Raw genomic sequence first — 16,804 nt, 5'->3', positions numbered from 1 at the left:
TGGTTAGAAGGGCACACTTATGAAAGGACAAGATGGACATAATATTACAAGGGAACATGCAAATTCTGTGTGTCTGCATGACTGCCTCCACCACGAGAAGCTCCCTGAGACCAGCCAGGCAGTGTCTTCTGTGTCCCTGGGGCCAGGTGCACAGCCTAGCCCATGATGTGTGTCCAGTGGATAAGGTGACTCCTGAGGCTCCTGCGCCATCAGCCGACTTTCCCCCATGCTTGCCATTGTAGGATGTTCTCTTTCTCCACATCTTGGCTCAGGTTGATTCTGTACCTGACATGTTCTTTTGCTTCATCACCGTCTTAAACGCCCATCAAGGTGCAGCCACTGGTCCACCTCCTTTCCAGCCGTACAAGCATCTGCCATGTCGCAGGTGGCTCCTCACACATGTCCTCGTTCAGGTTTGTGGGAAAGAGAGCACTGTGCCCATTTCACAGACGGGAAGCAGATTCAAAGCTATTCAACCTCAAATTCAAGGACACACTGCGGATATGTGGCAGAGCCAGGACTCAAACCCAGGTCATCTGATTCCTAGCACTGTGCTCCCTATTTTTCATTCACTGCTCAAGACTCTTCCCCGAGGCTTTGCAAGGGGTTTTATGGGCCTCCCTGCCACATCTAAGGAATGAACAGGAAAATCTGTATTTGATGGAATGAATACTGACACTAAAAGTTAATATTCAACTCTGAGAAGTGACTCTTCCCTGCCAGGAGCTTTCTGAGGCCATTGTCGGGAGCTCCTTCCTGGGGCTGGGCATTTATAGCTTTCTGTTTTACAGTTCATGAAATGCTGTCAACTTCTCGAAAAGCTGAGGTTTTTTTCCTCCTGGGAGGGGCTGACTCTACCCTTTATGAGAATTCCAAGGCTGCTGGTGCCCTGCCCACCAGGAAACACCTCTCTCTCTGCCACTCTATAAAGGTCCCCGGTGGCCCCAAGGGAGGACTTCTGCGGCACAGCGGCCTCCCTGGGACGTGACGTTCCCACCCGGCCACCATGAGGTTTCTAGCCCTCGCCAGCCTACTCTGCATCTTGCTTCTCTGCTTGTCCGTCTTCTCCACGGAAGGTAGGACTATCCCCCTCCCCGGCCCAAGGTGCTGGTTCCTGAACAGGGATTCCCATGTCTGGGAAGATTGGAATCAGGAAATGTTGGAGGGCAGGCCCTCACAGGCAGTCCTGGGCCCTGAAAGACGGGCTGTCACCCCTGAACCTGTACAGCACCTCTATCCACAGTGGCAGCACCAGGGGTGGCTCGGGAGTTTTAAACCCCTGCAATGGGCACAGTGCTCTCTTTCCCACAAACCTGAACAAGGACATGTGTGAGGAGCCACCTGCGACATGGCAGATCTCCCAGCTCCCCAGAGACACACACACAAAAACTAAATAAAAGCAGTGTGCTTACCACTCAGACACACAACCTGCCAGCTAGATTGCTTCGTGCTCCGAAGTCCTACCTTGCTGGAAGTTCTGGAGCCGCTCTATTACACGTGCATGAAGCTTGGGGCACAATCTGTGTTGAGTGAATGAATAAATTAACTAGCAGACCATCTGAGTCTGAACACCCCCAAATCTCACACACAAGAAACACCTGTGACAGACAGATGGGATGAGAGTATGTGGTGGGGGGCATGTTCGTGTGCATTTGGAACTGGGGGAAACAGCCCTTGCACCTCCGTGGATATGAGTATTTAGCTCTTCTGTCTTTCTCAATTCAGATAGCTGAATATTTTGAGCTTTTACTCTTGCCTAACCCTCTAAAAACTGCCTACTTTTTTTTGTTTGTTTGTTTTAGCAATTATGGTTATTTTAACATTTATTGGAGTTTGGGGATATAGAAATAAATATGGAGGGAAAAACACCCATAGTTTCATGACTCAAGAATGGCCGTGTTCAACATTTTGTTTATTTCTTTTCGGTGTGCATACAAGCATCTTTGTAATTGAAAACTCTCTGTGTGTTCAATCTTGTATCTCTTTTATTGATCACTATATTATTATAGTCACCAAAAATACTTATGATTGAAATCTGGAAGCATTTATACCAGAATGTGAACAGCAACCATCTCTGTCTGCACGGTAGGATTATAGAAAGTATTTGTTTGCTAAAGTTTCTGCAATGAACGTTGCCACATATACAACATGGAAAACAGTGATGAGAGTTCCTCATAAACACAGTCTATAGCAATGCCATTTATCAGACCTCTTCTGTTGGAAAAGTTAGAGGTTGCCAATGTTACCTCAATGACAATTCAATGAAGATGATTACCTTTCCTCGTTAAGTTTCCTATCCATTTAGGAGTATATCTAGCAGATTCCCCAAAGTGGTGTTATTTAACTAATATTTTTAGGTATAACTTGCCATCAGGTGAATGTGCTGTGATGAATTTACATGTTTAGACATTCAAATGAGTCACAACTTTGCACTATTTTAAGTATATGGTAAAAATCATGTGTGTACATGAAACATTTCCTAAGTTTAGGATTATTTTCTTAGATTACCAAAGGGAGAGAATTACTGTGTCAAAGGGCGTAGACACTTCTGAGTGACGGTGCTGAACTGTTACTCGGACAGGGACATGAGGAAGACGTATTCTGGAGGCAGAGTATCTCCCCACACTGACTTTTTTTTTTTTTTTTTGCGGTACGCGGGCCTCTCACTGCTGTGGTCTCTCCCGTTGCGGAGCACAGGCTCCGGACGCGCAGGCCCAGCATCCACGGCTCACGGGCCCAGCCTCTCCGCGGCATGTGGGACCCCCCCGGACCGGCGCACGAACCCGCGTCCCCTGCACCGGCAGGCGGACTCCCAACCACTGCGCCACCAGGGAAGCCCTGACTTTTTTATTTATGGAAAATAGATCACCTCAAGGCCCACTCTTCCCACGGGCCCTCCTGTAGCCTGGCCCATCCTGAGTTTTCTTGAATAAACATTCCTGAGCCCTCAGCCTTGGGAGTCGAAGTTCCCTCCTGTCACTCCTGCACAGACCCAGTCCCTGGCGTCCCCAAGCACGCTAAGAGAGGGTCTCTGTTCCTGTGTCTGCCCTCAGGGAGAAGGCATCTGAGTCATCCTGCCAAGCCCGGGAAAGGCAAGCCCTGCTGCCCCCGAGTTCCTGGCCCTGACCTGATGACCCGGAAAGGTAAGCACCACGCACCTGCCCAGGTGTAAGGAGAAGCTCTGGGGAGGCCATGAGACAGGCCGTGTATGCACCCCCTGGCCCCCGTGCCTGGGGAACATCAGGCACTTTTGCGGAAGGGCCACAAGCAGACATGATCTCACCCTCACTGAGCTTCCCATCTAGTGGGGGAAACTGACCCCCCCAAAAAAAAGTCAACAATTAATCACCTTGAACTGAATACATTCCCACAAGGGAAAGAACAGGATGCAATTAGAAAATGGGATGGGGAAGACCCCTACGCTGGGTGGGAGGCATCAAAGCAGATGACATTTGTACGACCTGAAGAAAGACAAGGAAATGGCACCCAGAGTGTGGAGGGGACAGGGCAGGCAGGGGAAGCAGCAGGCGAGCAGGCAGGAGGTGGGCAAGAGTGGGTGTGGGCAGTCTGGAGGCACTCACGGAAGCTACGAACCGAGGCAGGGCTGACCTCGTGAGTGAGCTGGCACGTGAGGCAGGGTGACCAGAGGGGATGGGGCACACAGGTCCAGGGAGTCCCAGAGCTGTGGGCAAGCAGCATCAGTCCAAGGCGCCAGGCTAGAGGTGCAGATCCGGGCTCCCTGCCAGGGCGAGGTGTCGAAGAGCAAGGCTGCCCTCTCCTCCAAGGCTGGAGGGGACTGGGGAGTGAGGGAGATGGGCCAGCAGAGGGCTGCAGGCACCCAGCTCCCAGGACTGGGGCACCAGGCCAGGGGCACCAGGCCAAGGGCAGGCTGATGCATGGGAGTTGCCTGACCCGGGGTGCAAGGTTAGAACAGCTGGACCTCTGCTGGCCTTTGGTAGGAGGGTCCTAGAGCCTGGGCCTGGCAGAGCCCCCATGGCAAAAACCAGCCAGGCCTGACACAAACCCAGGGTTCCTGCCTGCCCGCCCCACCACCACCCCTGCAGCCTAAGGCCCCCTCTCAGAAGTCTGAGAAGGTCCCAGCCCTGCTGGCTCCTCTGGGGCCGTGGCCCAGGGAACCTGTGATCAGAGCCGAGCTCCCACACCCCTCCCAGCTACAAAGAGTCCTGTGCACCAAGCTGGGGGCGGGTGGGGGCCTGGGTGTGAAGCAGAGGGAGGGAGGCAGGCTGCACGGCTCAGCCTCGGGCCACTTCTCTGGAGGAGCTGACAGCCCCTCCTTTGAGACTGGCCTCACATGCCACTGGGGCCGGGTAAAAATAACCACTTCTCACACACTGAGCCCCAGTGTGAGGCCCGGCCTGGGCTGGCTGACTGCAGCTCTGCTCTCCCCGGAGGCTCCAGCCTGGAGGAGGAGGTGTGTGAGTCCTTCCCCATGGGGAGGGGCAGGGTATGCTCAGACCCTGCAACCCCTCCCCAGGATGGACTTGCTCAGAGGCCCTTGTCGATGAAGATAATCAATAAACAATCAATAATAAGAATAGAAAATAGTTTGATTTGAGCCAAACTGAGGACTAGCCCAGAAGCCCACCTCCCAGATTACTCTGAGAAAACGTGGAGAAGCAGGGTTTTCAGCACAGTTTTTTATCTTGTCAGAGCAAAGAACATTAAACAAGTCAGGGTTGCATTTCTTCAAGGTTTCAAAAAAAAAAGAACAGACCAGCATGTACACAGCGACTCAGTATGACCTTGGCACCTGGGAAGGAATGCTAATCAAAGGAGTACCAGCCCTGGCATCCCAGGAAGAGGGGCATTTAATCTATATTTTAAACATGGACATTCTTTACTTCTGGTCAATGTGCCCTTTTACTATTCAAAGCAGATGTACAATGTATGTTTGATAAGGCCACACACAGGCTATTTTAGTTAGCATAAAATTCAAGTTAACTCACGTATAAGCCAGAATGACTTCCCTATTTCTCAATATGTGAAAAAAATTTTAGTTTTTGGCCATGCTGCACAGCTTGTGGGATCTCAGTCCCCCGGTCAGGGATTGAACCCAGACCACGACAGTGAAAGCCCAGAATCCTAACCACTAGGCCACCAGGGAACTCCCTGTGAAAATTTCTTTCATCACAATAAGCATAAGAGAAGTTAAGGATGCATGGTGCGCGCGCACACGTACACACACACAGACAAGCCCACACGGTTCATAGAAAACAGCTGGGTTAACCCCTTGTGCACAGTACAAGGGCAGCTCTTTTTTCAGTCACACAAGACTTTAGGATAATCTAAGTGCATGGCTCCCGTGCTGAGTCTGGATTTCTTGTAGTGTATATGTCTTTTAAATTCCATCGCAGGAATTTGCAAACAACTTAGAACAAGAAGAGCAAAAAACATTTTTACTAGGTCCCTGTCATGCGGTCTCATTTAAATCCTTGGAACCGCCCTGGGGAAGCATGGTCACCACTTTACAGATTGGGAAAGTGAGGCTCAGAAAGACCATGAGGCAGAGCCAGGAACTTGGATCTGTCTTCCTCCTTCCACTGCAACAAACGCTCTCCTCCAGAGAGAGAACTTTCCAGCATCACGCTTATGAAGACATGTGCGTGCCCAAGGGAGACTGCATACTTTCTGGAAGGAAAGCTCCATCTGGGTTGGAATCTCAGCTCTACCACTGGCTAGCTGTGCGCCCTTGAGCAGGTACCCCAGCTCTGCTAAGCCTCAGTCTCCTCACCTGTGAAAGGGTATAATAATGGACTCTATATTTTCATAGAGTCTATTACCTCACTGTCCATGGGGTCGTGACTATAAAGCCAGGCATTGGCCTGGCACCAGCTACCCCATAAACTTGCCCTCCCGTGGCTGTGGAGGAAGTCTGAGCTCGCCCAGGCTTGGAGGTTCCACCCGCCGTCTTCCAGGGCTGAACCTGGGGCTCTCTCAACGCTGTGGAATCAACAGCAGGGACACTGGGTGTGCCAGGCTCTGGGAATTCAGCCTCTCTATCCCAGTTCACTGACATAGGAGTGTCTGCGCAGGTCTGTCGAAAGAGAAGGTAACCTGGGGCAGCCTGGAGGATGTCCCTGAGCTGACATCACCAGCTGTGACACACGCAGGACAATATCACCTACCCTCCAATCTAAGGCATCTTTCCTGAGCATGGCTTTTACCTATGTGCTCTTCTAGGACCGTGGTGGTGACAGGAAGAGGCGGGCACAGGACTCTGGGTCAATTTGACAAAACCATTGTCAAAAATCAATGTGCTGAGTGGCCAATTTGCTGAACTTACCACATTTACCAATTTACTAAAAAAGGGCTTTCTATAAAGCATTTGAAAAGTTTGTAGCAATCTATATGGCAGCACTTTTAAAAGGAATGTTCAATTTGTTGATTCTGTTAGCACTTGAGGAACCTCAGGTTTAGGCTGGGGTCAGACTGACAGCTGTCTAGACCCCACCAGCTGGGAAGTTCTGTGACCCTGGGGACTCTGTCAAGCTGCCCTCCATCCATGTGTCCTGAGGCTGTGAGTGAGAGGGAGCTCCTGGGGAAGGCCGGGGCGGCCTTGTGGGAGGGTCCCTCGAGTTTGAGAGTGTGCCTGCCTATCCCACAGACTTCCCAAGACCTGAGAGCTCCGTGCCACCCTCGCTGCTTTGAAGCCCAGCAAAATGACTTGACCCATAGTGGGAGACAGGGGCTGAAAGGGACACAGAGAGATTTCTTCCCCACCGTGGGGTTGCCACTGTCTTCAGAAAGGAGCCCAGACTGCAGAGACAAAGGTTACCCACTGAGGACCACGAGTGTGATGACTTGAGAATTTTGGCAACTTTGGGTGGTAGCAGGGTGGACACAAGGGCTCAGTACAATGGATGCAGGAAAGGAGGAGGTGGAGAAGGTGCCCAGCCCATACTGCCCAGTGGACCAATCAGAGGGACTCAGATCAGCAGTCTTGCTCCTTGTGATTATACCTGTCAGCCACGGCTGCATAACAAAACACCTCCAACTTCAGTGGCCCAAAACAATAAGTAGTTATCATTTTCCATGTGTCAACAGGTCAGTTGAATGGTTCTTCTCGTCTTGGCTGGGCTCATTCATTCTTCCAAGGGTTGGACAGGCACTTCTGCTGAGCTTGGATGGGCTCTCTCACATGTTTGGGGGTTGGTGGTCTGAAGCTAGGATGGTCTCAGTTGGGCAAATGGACTCTCTTCCACATGGTGTCTCATCCTCCAACAAGGCAAACTCAGACTTGTCTACCTGGGGCTGCAGGGCTCCTCCTATGTGAGTGGAAGTACCTAAGGCCTCTTCAGGCCTCAGAACTGGTCCACCTTCATCTCCACTGCATTCTCTTGGTCAAAGCAAGTCACCAGGCTAGATTCAAGCAGCAGGGAAATAGACCCCTTATCATGATGAGAGAAGCTGCAAAGTCACATTGCAAAGGGAGGGTGGAGAATTGCACCCATATTTGCAGTCAGTTAACTGCAGTATTTATTGTAGGAGCCACAGAAGAGAATCTTGGGGCCTGAGGGTGGGGACGGGGGGTGGAGGGGAAACAGTGATCAGGAAATCATGGTTCTCCGTCAAAAATGCTGGTGGAAAACTCTCACAATATGATACTAATAGAAAGGAGTAGTTTACAGTGTATATTACTATGGTTATCACTATGGAAAGGCAAAAGCACTTTCAAATAGGAAGAAAAAGAGAAAATTACACCAATATTAGCACTTATTTATGATTAAGAGATGAAGCTATGGATGAATTATGATAATTAAATTTATTTTTCATATAGCTAATGATTATATAGCAATTACTGTGCAGCACTTACATCTGCTAACTCATTTAACCCTCACAATAATCCTAAGAGTTAGATACTTTTGCTATCCTCATTTTTACAGATGAGGTGCCAAAGCACAGAGAGGTTTAGTAACTTGTTGAAGGTCACCCAGCTAGGGTGGGTAAGTAAGTGGCAGAGCTGGGCTTTGAATCCAAATAATCTGGCTCCAGATTCTATGTTCTTAACAATCATACCACCTTGCATATAATAATAATCCAGAAATGAAAACAGGAAAAAGAAGAATTTCATTACCATAATTTAATAACCCTCCTCATTCATTTGTGTTTCCTTTTTTTTATACAAACATGCTTACCTAGTTTTATTCTTATTGTACCTCATTTTTAAATTTTTAAAATTAACATTGCATTGTAAGCATTTTTCTTCATGATGCTATATAGTCTTCATAATCACAGGGTTTTATCACTGTTAAACATTTCCATCATCACGAGGTACCATTTACTAATTAACCATTTCTCTACCATAGGATATTCAGATTGTTTCCAGAATTTTTTTGTGCTATTAAAAACAAAACTATGGGGAGTTCCCTGGTGGCGCAGTGGTTGAGAATCCGCCTGCCAATGCAGGGGACACGGGTTAGAGCCCTGGTTTGGGAAGATCCCACATGCTGTGGAGCAACTAAGTCCGTGCACCACAACTACTGAGCCTGCACTCTAGAGCCGGCGGGCCACAACTACTGATCCCGTGCCACAACTACTGAAGCCCGCACACCTAGAGCTCGTGCTCCACAACAAGAGAAGCCATTGCAATGAGAAACCCACACACCACAACGAAGAGTAGCCCCGACTCACTGCAACTAGAGAAAGCCTGCACACAGCAAAGACCCAGCGCGTCCAAAATAAATAAATGAATAGATAGATAACAAAAACTACGGAGCTTCCCTGGTGGCGCAGTGGTTAAGAATCCACCTGCCAATGCAGGGGACACGGGTTCAAGCCCTGCTCCAGGAAGATCCCACATGCTGTGGAGCAACTAAGCCCGTGCGCCACAACTACCGAGCCTGCGAGCCACAATTACTGAAGCCTGTGCACCTAGAGCCCGTGCTCTGCAACAAGAGAAGCCACCATAACGAGAAGCCTGCGCACCACAACCAAGAGTAGCCCTCGCTCACCACAACTAAAGAAAGCCTGGGTGCAGCAGCAAAGACCCAAGGCAGTCAAATAATTAATTAATTAATTAATTAATTAATTACTTTAATAAAAACTATGGGGACTTCCCTGGCAGTCCAGTGGTTAAGACTTGGCCTTCCAATGCAGGGGGTGCCGGTTCGATCCCCGGTCAGGGAGCTAAGAAGCCATATGCCTCATGGCCAAAAACCAAAACATAAAACAGTAGCCATATTGTAACAAATTCAATAAAAGATTTTAAAAATGGTCCACATCAAAAAATCTTAAAAAAAAAAACTATGAAGACTAGCTTAATGTATGCAGGTTTTTTTTTTCCTTATGGATTATGCCTCCCATAAATGGGACTGGTTTGTCAGAAGATGAGACACATATTGCCTGAGACAGGGAGGAGACAGCCTGAGGGTCGAAGGGCCTGCAAGTAGGTGTGGGTGAACCCTCCCACCACCGCCATCAGAAACAGGGCTTCCAGACCCCTCACCTTTAGTGGACTCTGCTCTTGACAGAGACAGTTGAACAGATAAACTACCTTCTCTCCATCTTCTGCCTGTAAATCAGATTACTGCCTGCTGGGATAGAAATAGCCTGGGCTGGTCATGTTTGCAATGAAAAGCCCCCTCTGGGCCTCCAGGAAGGAGTGTAAGATCTGACTCTTGCTTTAATTTTTTTTAAAAAATATTTGTATCTAAAAATTAATCTTAACTGTATTTTCCCCTCTCCCCCACCTTGACTCTGTCTGCCTCTCTGCCTCTTGTCTGGTCTTGTCTGCCCACTGCTCCTTTCCAGGACACCATGTGAGAAGCTGCAGACCATGCAAGTTCAAGCCAAAGGCCCACTCTTGGGTGGTGCCTGGGGCACTCCCACAGGTGTAGTGCTCCCCAAAACAGGCTCCATATAGCCAAGACCCTCATGCTCAGTGCCTTAGACACCCAGAAGACTTAGGTTCCCCCAGGATACTCCCCTCAAAGTTGGGGCTGATGACAAAGCCTCTGCCCATGAACCTGAGCCTCTTCTCTTAAACACAACATTTCTTGCCTGCCATGTTGGACTGTGCTCATTGCTGCCTTTTAGAAAATCCAGAACCAGAATCTTCTGAAACCCACAACATGGATTCAAAGGTCAAAGTCCTGGAATGCCTGTCTTGTTGTGTGGCCCTGGACAAGTAACTTAGCCCCTCTGGGCTCATGCTGGCTCAGAGATATAAAATCCAGCGACACAAAACATACAAGGAAGGCATCAGTGGGCTTCACTAACCCCTTTCAACCTTCACGGCAGCGAGCTGGGACGTTGGAGGGCTTCGTGTCGGGCAGCAAAGGCCCTGGGAAAGTTCCAGAACTCCAGATCCTGGCCTCAATCATGCCACCAACCTTCAGAGTTACTGTGTGCCAGGTTCAGCCCACCTGGCCTCAGTCTCCACCTGGCGCCTTGAACGCTGATAGTCAAGACTCCACCGTGACCTGCGGCAGCTACAAATCTGGAGACTTCCGAGCCAGCTAGGGTGCAGAGTAACAGGAGCCCAAGAGCAGCCAGCCAGCCATGCAGAGGCTCATCTGTCCTGAGATAGTACACCTAAGCCCCACATCCCGTGGCTCCCGAAGGAGCCCCTTCCTGACTTCCCGATGTGAATCTGCTGGAAAGAACGCTCAAAGAAACGAATTGTAAATAAATAAACAAAATGCATAGCACATGGTTGCTTGAGAAAATTGGTGGTAGGGCCTGAGCCACAGCTTTCTACTAGAGGAAACCCCACACCCTGAGGTCTCTCCTGCAGGCCATGCCTTCCTCACAGCACACCCTAAGCAGCAAAAGGGGGGAGAGAGGAATAGTGACAAGAGCAAGGGTCTTGGTCCGACGCACCAGGACTCAAACCCCAGTCCTCCCCAGGATTTTCGTGTGACCTGGGCAAGTCAGTTTCCCTTGTCTGTAAGATGGAGAGTCCAGGACCTATTCAGAGGGTTAACATGAGGCTCCGGCAAGTAGACAGCTGTAAAATGCCCACAAGGGGCCTGGCACACAGAGGAGCTTGGTTCCGGGAAGCCCCTGCCTTCCCTGCCCCCCACCCTAGGGGAGTGTTTATGCCCAAGTGAACACAGAACTGCGGAGAGAAGGCTCAGAGGGAACAGATGGCCCAGGTCTAAGAGGCTTATCCCTCAGTAAATGCCTTCTAATCTGATTCTCCCGGCAAGGTGAGAAGGCCCTCCCCACGTCCTCCCACAGGCACGTCTGAGAAGTCCAGGCCCACCAGGTGCGAGGCTGATAGGCAGAGCTTCCCTGGCCCTGGGCAATGGGGACAACGGTCCTAGGGCAAGCTCAAAGTCCCTACCTTGTCCTAGGACAGACCTTTGCCTTCCTTCCAGGAACTTCATTTGCGAGCTCATTCACTCACTCACTCAGTCACCCATTCCTGGGGGTAGGTAATGGTCAGACGGTGCTAGTTGTGAGGCTCAGAGCTGAGCAAATACGGTCCTCGAGGGCAGAGAAATCGTCACGCAGTTGTGAGACAAGAACAGAGGACCAGGCACGGGAATGGACGTGAAAAAAGGAGGAGCTTATGCTTGCACTGAGTTATGGGAGAGTCCCAGCGGGAGAATGGGTGTGTGTGTGTGTGTGTGTGTGTGTGTGCGTGTTAGGGTGAAGCAGGGGTAAAGACTTGAGTGTTTGAGAATAATCTAGCAACTGGACAGCAAAATCGTGGGACAAAAGGGAAGTGGAGTTTTCAGTCTGGGGCCATGAGAGCACCCAAACGTTATCAGATATTTAGAGCTTATCCTGAGGACGATGGAGAGCCAGAGCTGTCTGTGAGCAGGAGAGAACGCAGGTAGGAAGGACCATCAGGAAGAGATGGAATGAGCTGGAACGAAGGCAGAACAGCAGGGGAGGGACACAGGGGAGGGATTCCAGGGGCTTCTGAACAGCAGTGGAGCAGCCTTGAGGCTCGGTAAGTGTATGGGCTGGGGGCCAAGTGGACATTTCCTGCGCTGTGTGGGACTCTCACCAGGAACTCTCTTGCAAGGTGAACCCCTCACCGCCCAGCAATGGGGGAGCTGGCCATTCCAGATCCTCGTCCCTCACCCATCACCTCTCCGCCCCACCACACCCCACCCTACCCAAGAGAAGATAAAGAAAACACTCACACGAAACTAAACACGCGTGCTCGAGAGTCAACAGGAGGAACAATTCGAAGGCCAACAATTCCTCAGGAAAGCACAACCGCAGAAGCCTCGGCATCTTTGAGGGCGCACTAGGGAAGTCATTTAAGGTACACAAATAAAAGGAAGACACAACCTGGCCCTTGGGAGGAGGCTGTCTCTGAGGGGCAGGAATGCAGTCCCTGCAGCTCTGAGCCACTGACCTGGGGGAGGTGAGTGCCAGAAAGAGACCAGCCTTGGGCCAGATGGACAGTGACCCAGAGGGGCTTCCAGGGACACCAGCCCTCAGAGCAGCCCAGGCCAAAAGTGGGAGGCACAGAAAGGAGCTGAGGATCCTGCACCTGTCCGCCCACCCTGCCCCATCTGTCCTTCCTCTGAGGAGCAAGGGAAAGACTGAGACCAATTCCCAAGCAAACAGAGGTGCCCATGCAGAGCCGGACGCTGTCCAAATGCCAAACACTCTCCTTCCCACGCTCACCTGTGGGATGCCCTCTCCAGAACTTGTGACACGGGCTTTTAAACTTGATGGAAGAACTTAACCCTCAAAGGGTATTCAGTTGACAGGGAATGTCTTATGAATAAGGCTATTCAAGGCTCACAGGGACCCTAAGAGGATACGAAGAAAACCCAGACATCTGGAAGTGACTTTACGTTATAAAACTGGAATTCTTCTGTTGCCTTAATTGACTCCTTGAAGAATCTAAACACACTGGCAGGTTACAGTAGTGTCACTAGAGAAAGTGTGCAGTCTCCATGGTAACTGAAGGGGCCCACACTCCCTGACTTGGTGGGACCCCTAGTGTAGTTGACAGAGCACAGCCTTCCCAGACAGACTTGGGTTCAGGTGATGGCTGATTGTATGACATCAGGGAGGTCAGACGACCTCTCAGAGTCTCAGGTTCCCCATCTGGAAAATGAGGCCAAGACTGCCTGTCACAGAGGGCTGTTAGGGAGAGGAAATGAGAAATGTCTGGCTCTGAAATAGAAGCCGAACTGTCATCCCAGATCTGTTTCCACCAAACTAAACGGATCCAGAACTCTCCCCCTCTCCACCCCCGTTCAAGACTAGGTCTTCAGGTACAGAGTGAAGTAAGTCAGAAAGAGAAAAACAAATATCGTATATTAATGCATATATGCAGAACCTAGAAAAATGGTATACAGATGAACCGGTTTGCATGGCAGAAACAGAGACACAGATGTAGAGAACAAACGTATGGACACCAAGGGGGGAAAGTAGTGGGCAGGGATGGTGGAGAATTTTATACAGGGATGCTGTGTAAAAAATAAATGAAATAAAATTCAAAAAAAAATTATATGAATGAGCTCTTTAACATTCGGTAATTCTACACTGTTCTTTTACAACTTATATTTATGTTCCAGTTCCCCATAAAATGTTATCCAAATGTAATACTTTTTGTGTTTGAAAAACATTTTATTGATCACATCTTTGCAATAAAATTATGTATGTATTAAAGTAAAATTAAAAAAAAAAAAAAAAGACTAGGTCGTCCGGGACCAGCTCCATCCCCGGCTATCACAGAACCTCCTGTTGGAAACCACATGCATTTTACAGCCCTGTGTGCCCACCCACTCTGCTGACTCATCTCTGAGCTTATCTCTGGGCCAACTATCCAGGGTAAACCACTTTCTAGAGTCCCAGCTGGTTAATGTTCACGCAGGACCCCACATGTGACTCCCTCCAACTGACTCCAGAGCCACTTGCCCTGTGGTGGAAGCATCATAAAACCTTTAGGATGTGGGTGTGTCTAGGTATCTAGTCTGGTTTCCCAAGTGGTGGTTGGACCTTGCCTGTTTACAAGCAGTCTGGTAACATGTGGCCAGGTCCAGGGGCAGGTGGCAGGCTTGTTATCAACAGCTCCATCACTGGAAGAGGTCTTTGGTTCATCCGCTGTTTAATCTGTCAAACTGCCCTGACCCTCAGGATTTGCAAAGTATGAACCAGAGGGTGGAATTTATCAAATTACAAGATGTCAGACCTTTTCCACATCAAAATGCCACCATTTCACTTGTTCAACTCAATGTTTAAATACGCTATAGATATGGACGCTTACACGTGTGCAGTAGTTCCCACCACTCCCTATTGCCCTTCCCTCAGCCATTTCACACTTTTCCACATCCTGCCTGGCTCAGCAGGCATTTCAGTGTATACCCTTTGGCTACTTCAGCCTACCCATTTATGGATGCGTGGAGGGGGAGGGAGAATGTCAAAGGCCTGAAGAGGGTCAGCTGTTGACCAGGACCAGGAACCAAGACTTATGACACTGTCAGGTGTCTCTTCGTTCATTCATTTATTCAGTCATCATTCAGTGAGTCAACAGCTGCTCATCAAGGATCTATTGTGGGACAGGACCTATGTGGATACTGAAGCAACCTATGCATGAAACATGGTCTCTCCCCTAAACGATTCACGGCACTCTGGGGGAGACACCAAAGCAGACAGATTACAGCACTAAATTCTTTTAAGGGCCCTGTCAAGGTCCCAAGTAAGGACCAGTTCTGTCTGGGGACAGAAGCATACAACTCTCTGGAGGAGAAGACATTCTTGGGAATATCCCCTACCCAGGCTCAGCCATCTGGCAGGCTGAGAGAGCAAAGAAGACTGCTACAGGGTGAAAACAGGCAACGCCAGGACTGGAGTTTCTGCCCACCCGTGTGAATGCCACAGTGACCAAGAGCCAGCATTAAGACACAGGAATCCCAGCAAGCGGGTACTAGTTCCAGCTAGATGGAGACTGGGGGAATAGGTGGCAGCCCCAGATTCCTGCAGAGTCTCTCAGTTAGGGGAACAAGTCGGGTCTTAGATAAGAGGAAGAATGCCATCCCCATGTCAAAGGACACTGAGGCAGCCACCTTATACCTGGCCTGGACACAGCAAGGGGACAGAGAGTGGCCACGTTTCAAAGTAGATAATGTCCAGGACTCCTCAGCCCCACAGAGCACATTGCTGTAGGGAGAGACTCCCAAATTCCAGCCAGGTGGGTATACCTGACCCAGACCTGTAGAGGACAGTCCTCAGGACCTCACCTGGGCTGGGATAGGTGGGACCTCACAGTCGTGTCCAGAGAAGGTACATCCTCTGACCCTATGCCTTCATGCTCAGTACCAAATCCCAACCTGGACCGTGGCTTCCCTGTCACGAGCAGTCATCTTGTTGGAACTTGGCAACTGAACAGAACAGCTCAGGATGCCAAGTTCCAGGGCAGACGTTAGTCTGCCAGACGGTCTCATCCCAGACAGCTGGGGCAGTAGCAGGGTGCTGGGGACCAACCCTTTCCCCCTCCTAGATCAGAGTCGTTAGGAACATGAGCCCGAAAGCAACAGAAAGAGCTGAGAGCGCTCCTTGCCCAACCTCCCCTAGTGCAGGTGCACACATGTGACCTGGGCATGCGTGTTTAAATGAGGAGACGTGAGCGATCCGCTGGCTGTGCACGCATGTGTGCACAAATGGGTCTGCAAGTAGGACTAGAACTCGTGTGTTTTCAGGCAGCTGTGTGAATGTGCGCGCAGGTATGTGGGCAAAGGCACCGCGGGTTAGCACGCTCAGATCAGATATGATCAAAGAGGTCACAAGAGCCTGGGGTGACATGCTGGCACATGGGGCTAGAACACACGTGCATGTCCAGTCTGGCAGCTGGCACTCGAATTCCCACTTACTAACAGCGGGACCAGCTGTTTTACATCTACCTGAGGAAGAGCTCTCAGAACCTGACCTAGAGATGACCTGAGTTGGTATTTCGCTGCAGGTGCCATGGTGAGGAGGCCCAGGGGAGAGGGAGCTTGTCACCATGCAGGGGTGATGGGCCCGTGGAGGATAAGGTGACAGGTGTGCCCGAGACTGCCCGGGGTCTTTGAGTGAGGGCCAAGCCCCATGTCTCATGGCAGGTGGGACTTTCCTTCCCAGCTATGAGAAACTGAGCCCTCCAGGCAGTTTCCAGACCCTCAGCACCACAAAGTCAAGATCAGGGTCCATGGTGAGAACCTCCATAAAGAGCTGCTGTTTTCCTAGGTTCTCAGATGCTTTGTTTGAGGACAGGGGCCGGTCTAGAGTGACTAACTCATTCCCGTTTAAGTCAAACTTTAATGGTTTTAGCATTGAAAGTCCTGTACCCCGGAAATCCCCTCAGTCCCAGGCAAACCAGGCCACTAGTCACTATAGCAGATCTGAACCTGTACAACTGAAGGGGGACAGAAGAATATAAACTACAAATACAAAATTAGGGCTCTGGAAGGACGTGTGAGAAAGGGGCTCAGGAGCTGAAGCTTCAGGAGCTCCACGGTCATCTTCCTCTACCATGGAAAGAGTTTCAACTATTTTTACAGCCAGGCCAAACTGGGTGTGCATCCAGACTCTTTCCCTCTCTGGCTGTGTGAGTCTGGGCAAGTGACTTACCCTTTCTGTGCTTTAACTTCTTCCTTTCGAAAGCAGGGACAATCACACCACACACACACACACACACACACACACACACACACACACGCACACACACGGCATGTGGGGTACTCCTTCTCTATCCCTTTCCAGTACAAGTCTGTTGACTGAGTGAACTGAGGAGAAAGAAGTCAAAAGCACCACAACCACTGGTGAGGAGATGGGCAGATGGGACACAGGGAGAGCTGGCTTTTCTCAGCACACTGACACTTGCCCCAGG

At 50.1% G+C, this 16,804-nt stretch overlaps 1 protein-coding gene across 1 annotated transcript; it reads left to right on the top strand.

Annotated features, from left to right (window-relative positions):
- The first annotated feature begins 979 nt into the window (after positions 1-979).
- Positions 980-10,651, top strand: GPR15LG (G protein-coupled receptor 15 ligand). Its single transcript, XM_024742518.1, has 3 exons — positions 980-1,076; positions 3,054-3,143; positions 9,772-10,651. The coding sequence occupies exons 1-3, from the start codon at positions 1,007-1,009 to the stop codon at positions 9,855-9,857; spliced, it is 246 nt and encodes an 81-aa protein (XP_024598286.1). The 5' UTR covers positions 980-1,006; the 3' UTR covers positions 9,858-10,651.
- Positions 10,652-16,804: the final 6,153 nt, after the last annotated feature.

This window comes from Neophocaena asiaeorientalis, unplaced genomic scaffold (assembly GCF_003031525.2).
Source record: "Neophocaena asiaeorientalis asiaeorientalis breed wild unplaced genomic scaffold, Neophocaena_asiaeorientalis_V1.1 scaffold598, whole genome shotgun sequence".
In the NCBI taxonomy this organism is placed as follows: domain Eukaryota; kingdom Metazoa; phylum Chordata; class Mammalia; order Artiodactyla; family Phocoenidae; genus Neophocaena; species Neophocaena asiaeorientalis.
This window is presented reverse-complemented; position numbering and strand designations above follow the sequence as displayed.

Coding starts and splice junctions, on each gene's coding strand:
- GPR15LG (XM_024742518.1), top strand. CDS start 1,007: ATGAGGTTTCTAGCCCTCGCCAGCCTACTCTGCATCTTGCTTCTCTGC. Junction 1,077..3,053: donor GTCCGTCTTCTCCACGGAAG/GTAGGACTATCC, acceptor GTCTGCCCTCAG/GGAGAAGGCATCTGAGTCAT. Junction 3,144..9,771: donor TGACCTGATGACCCGGAAAG/GTAAGCACCACG, acceptor GCTCCTTTCCAG/GACACCATGTGAGAAGCTGC.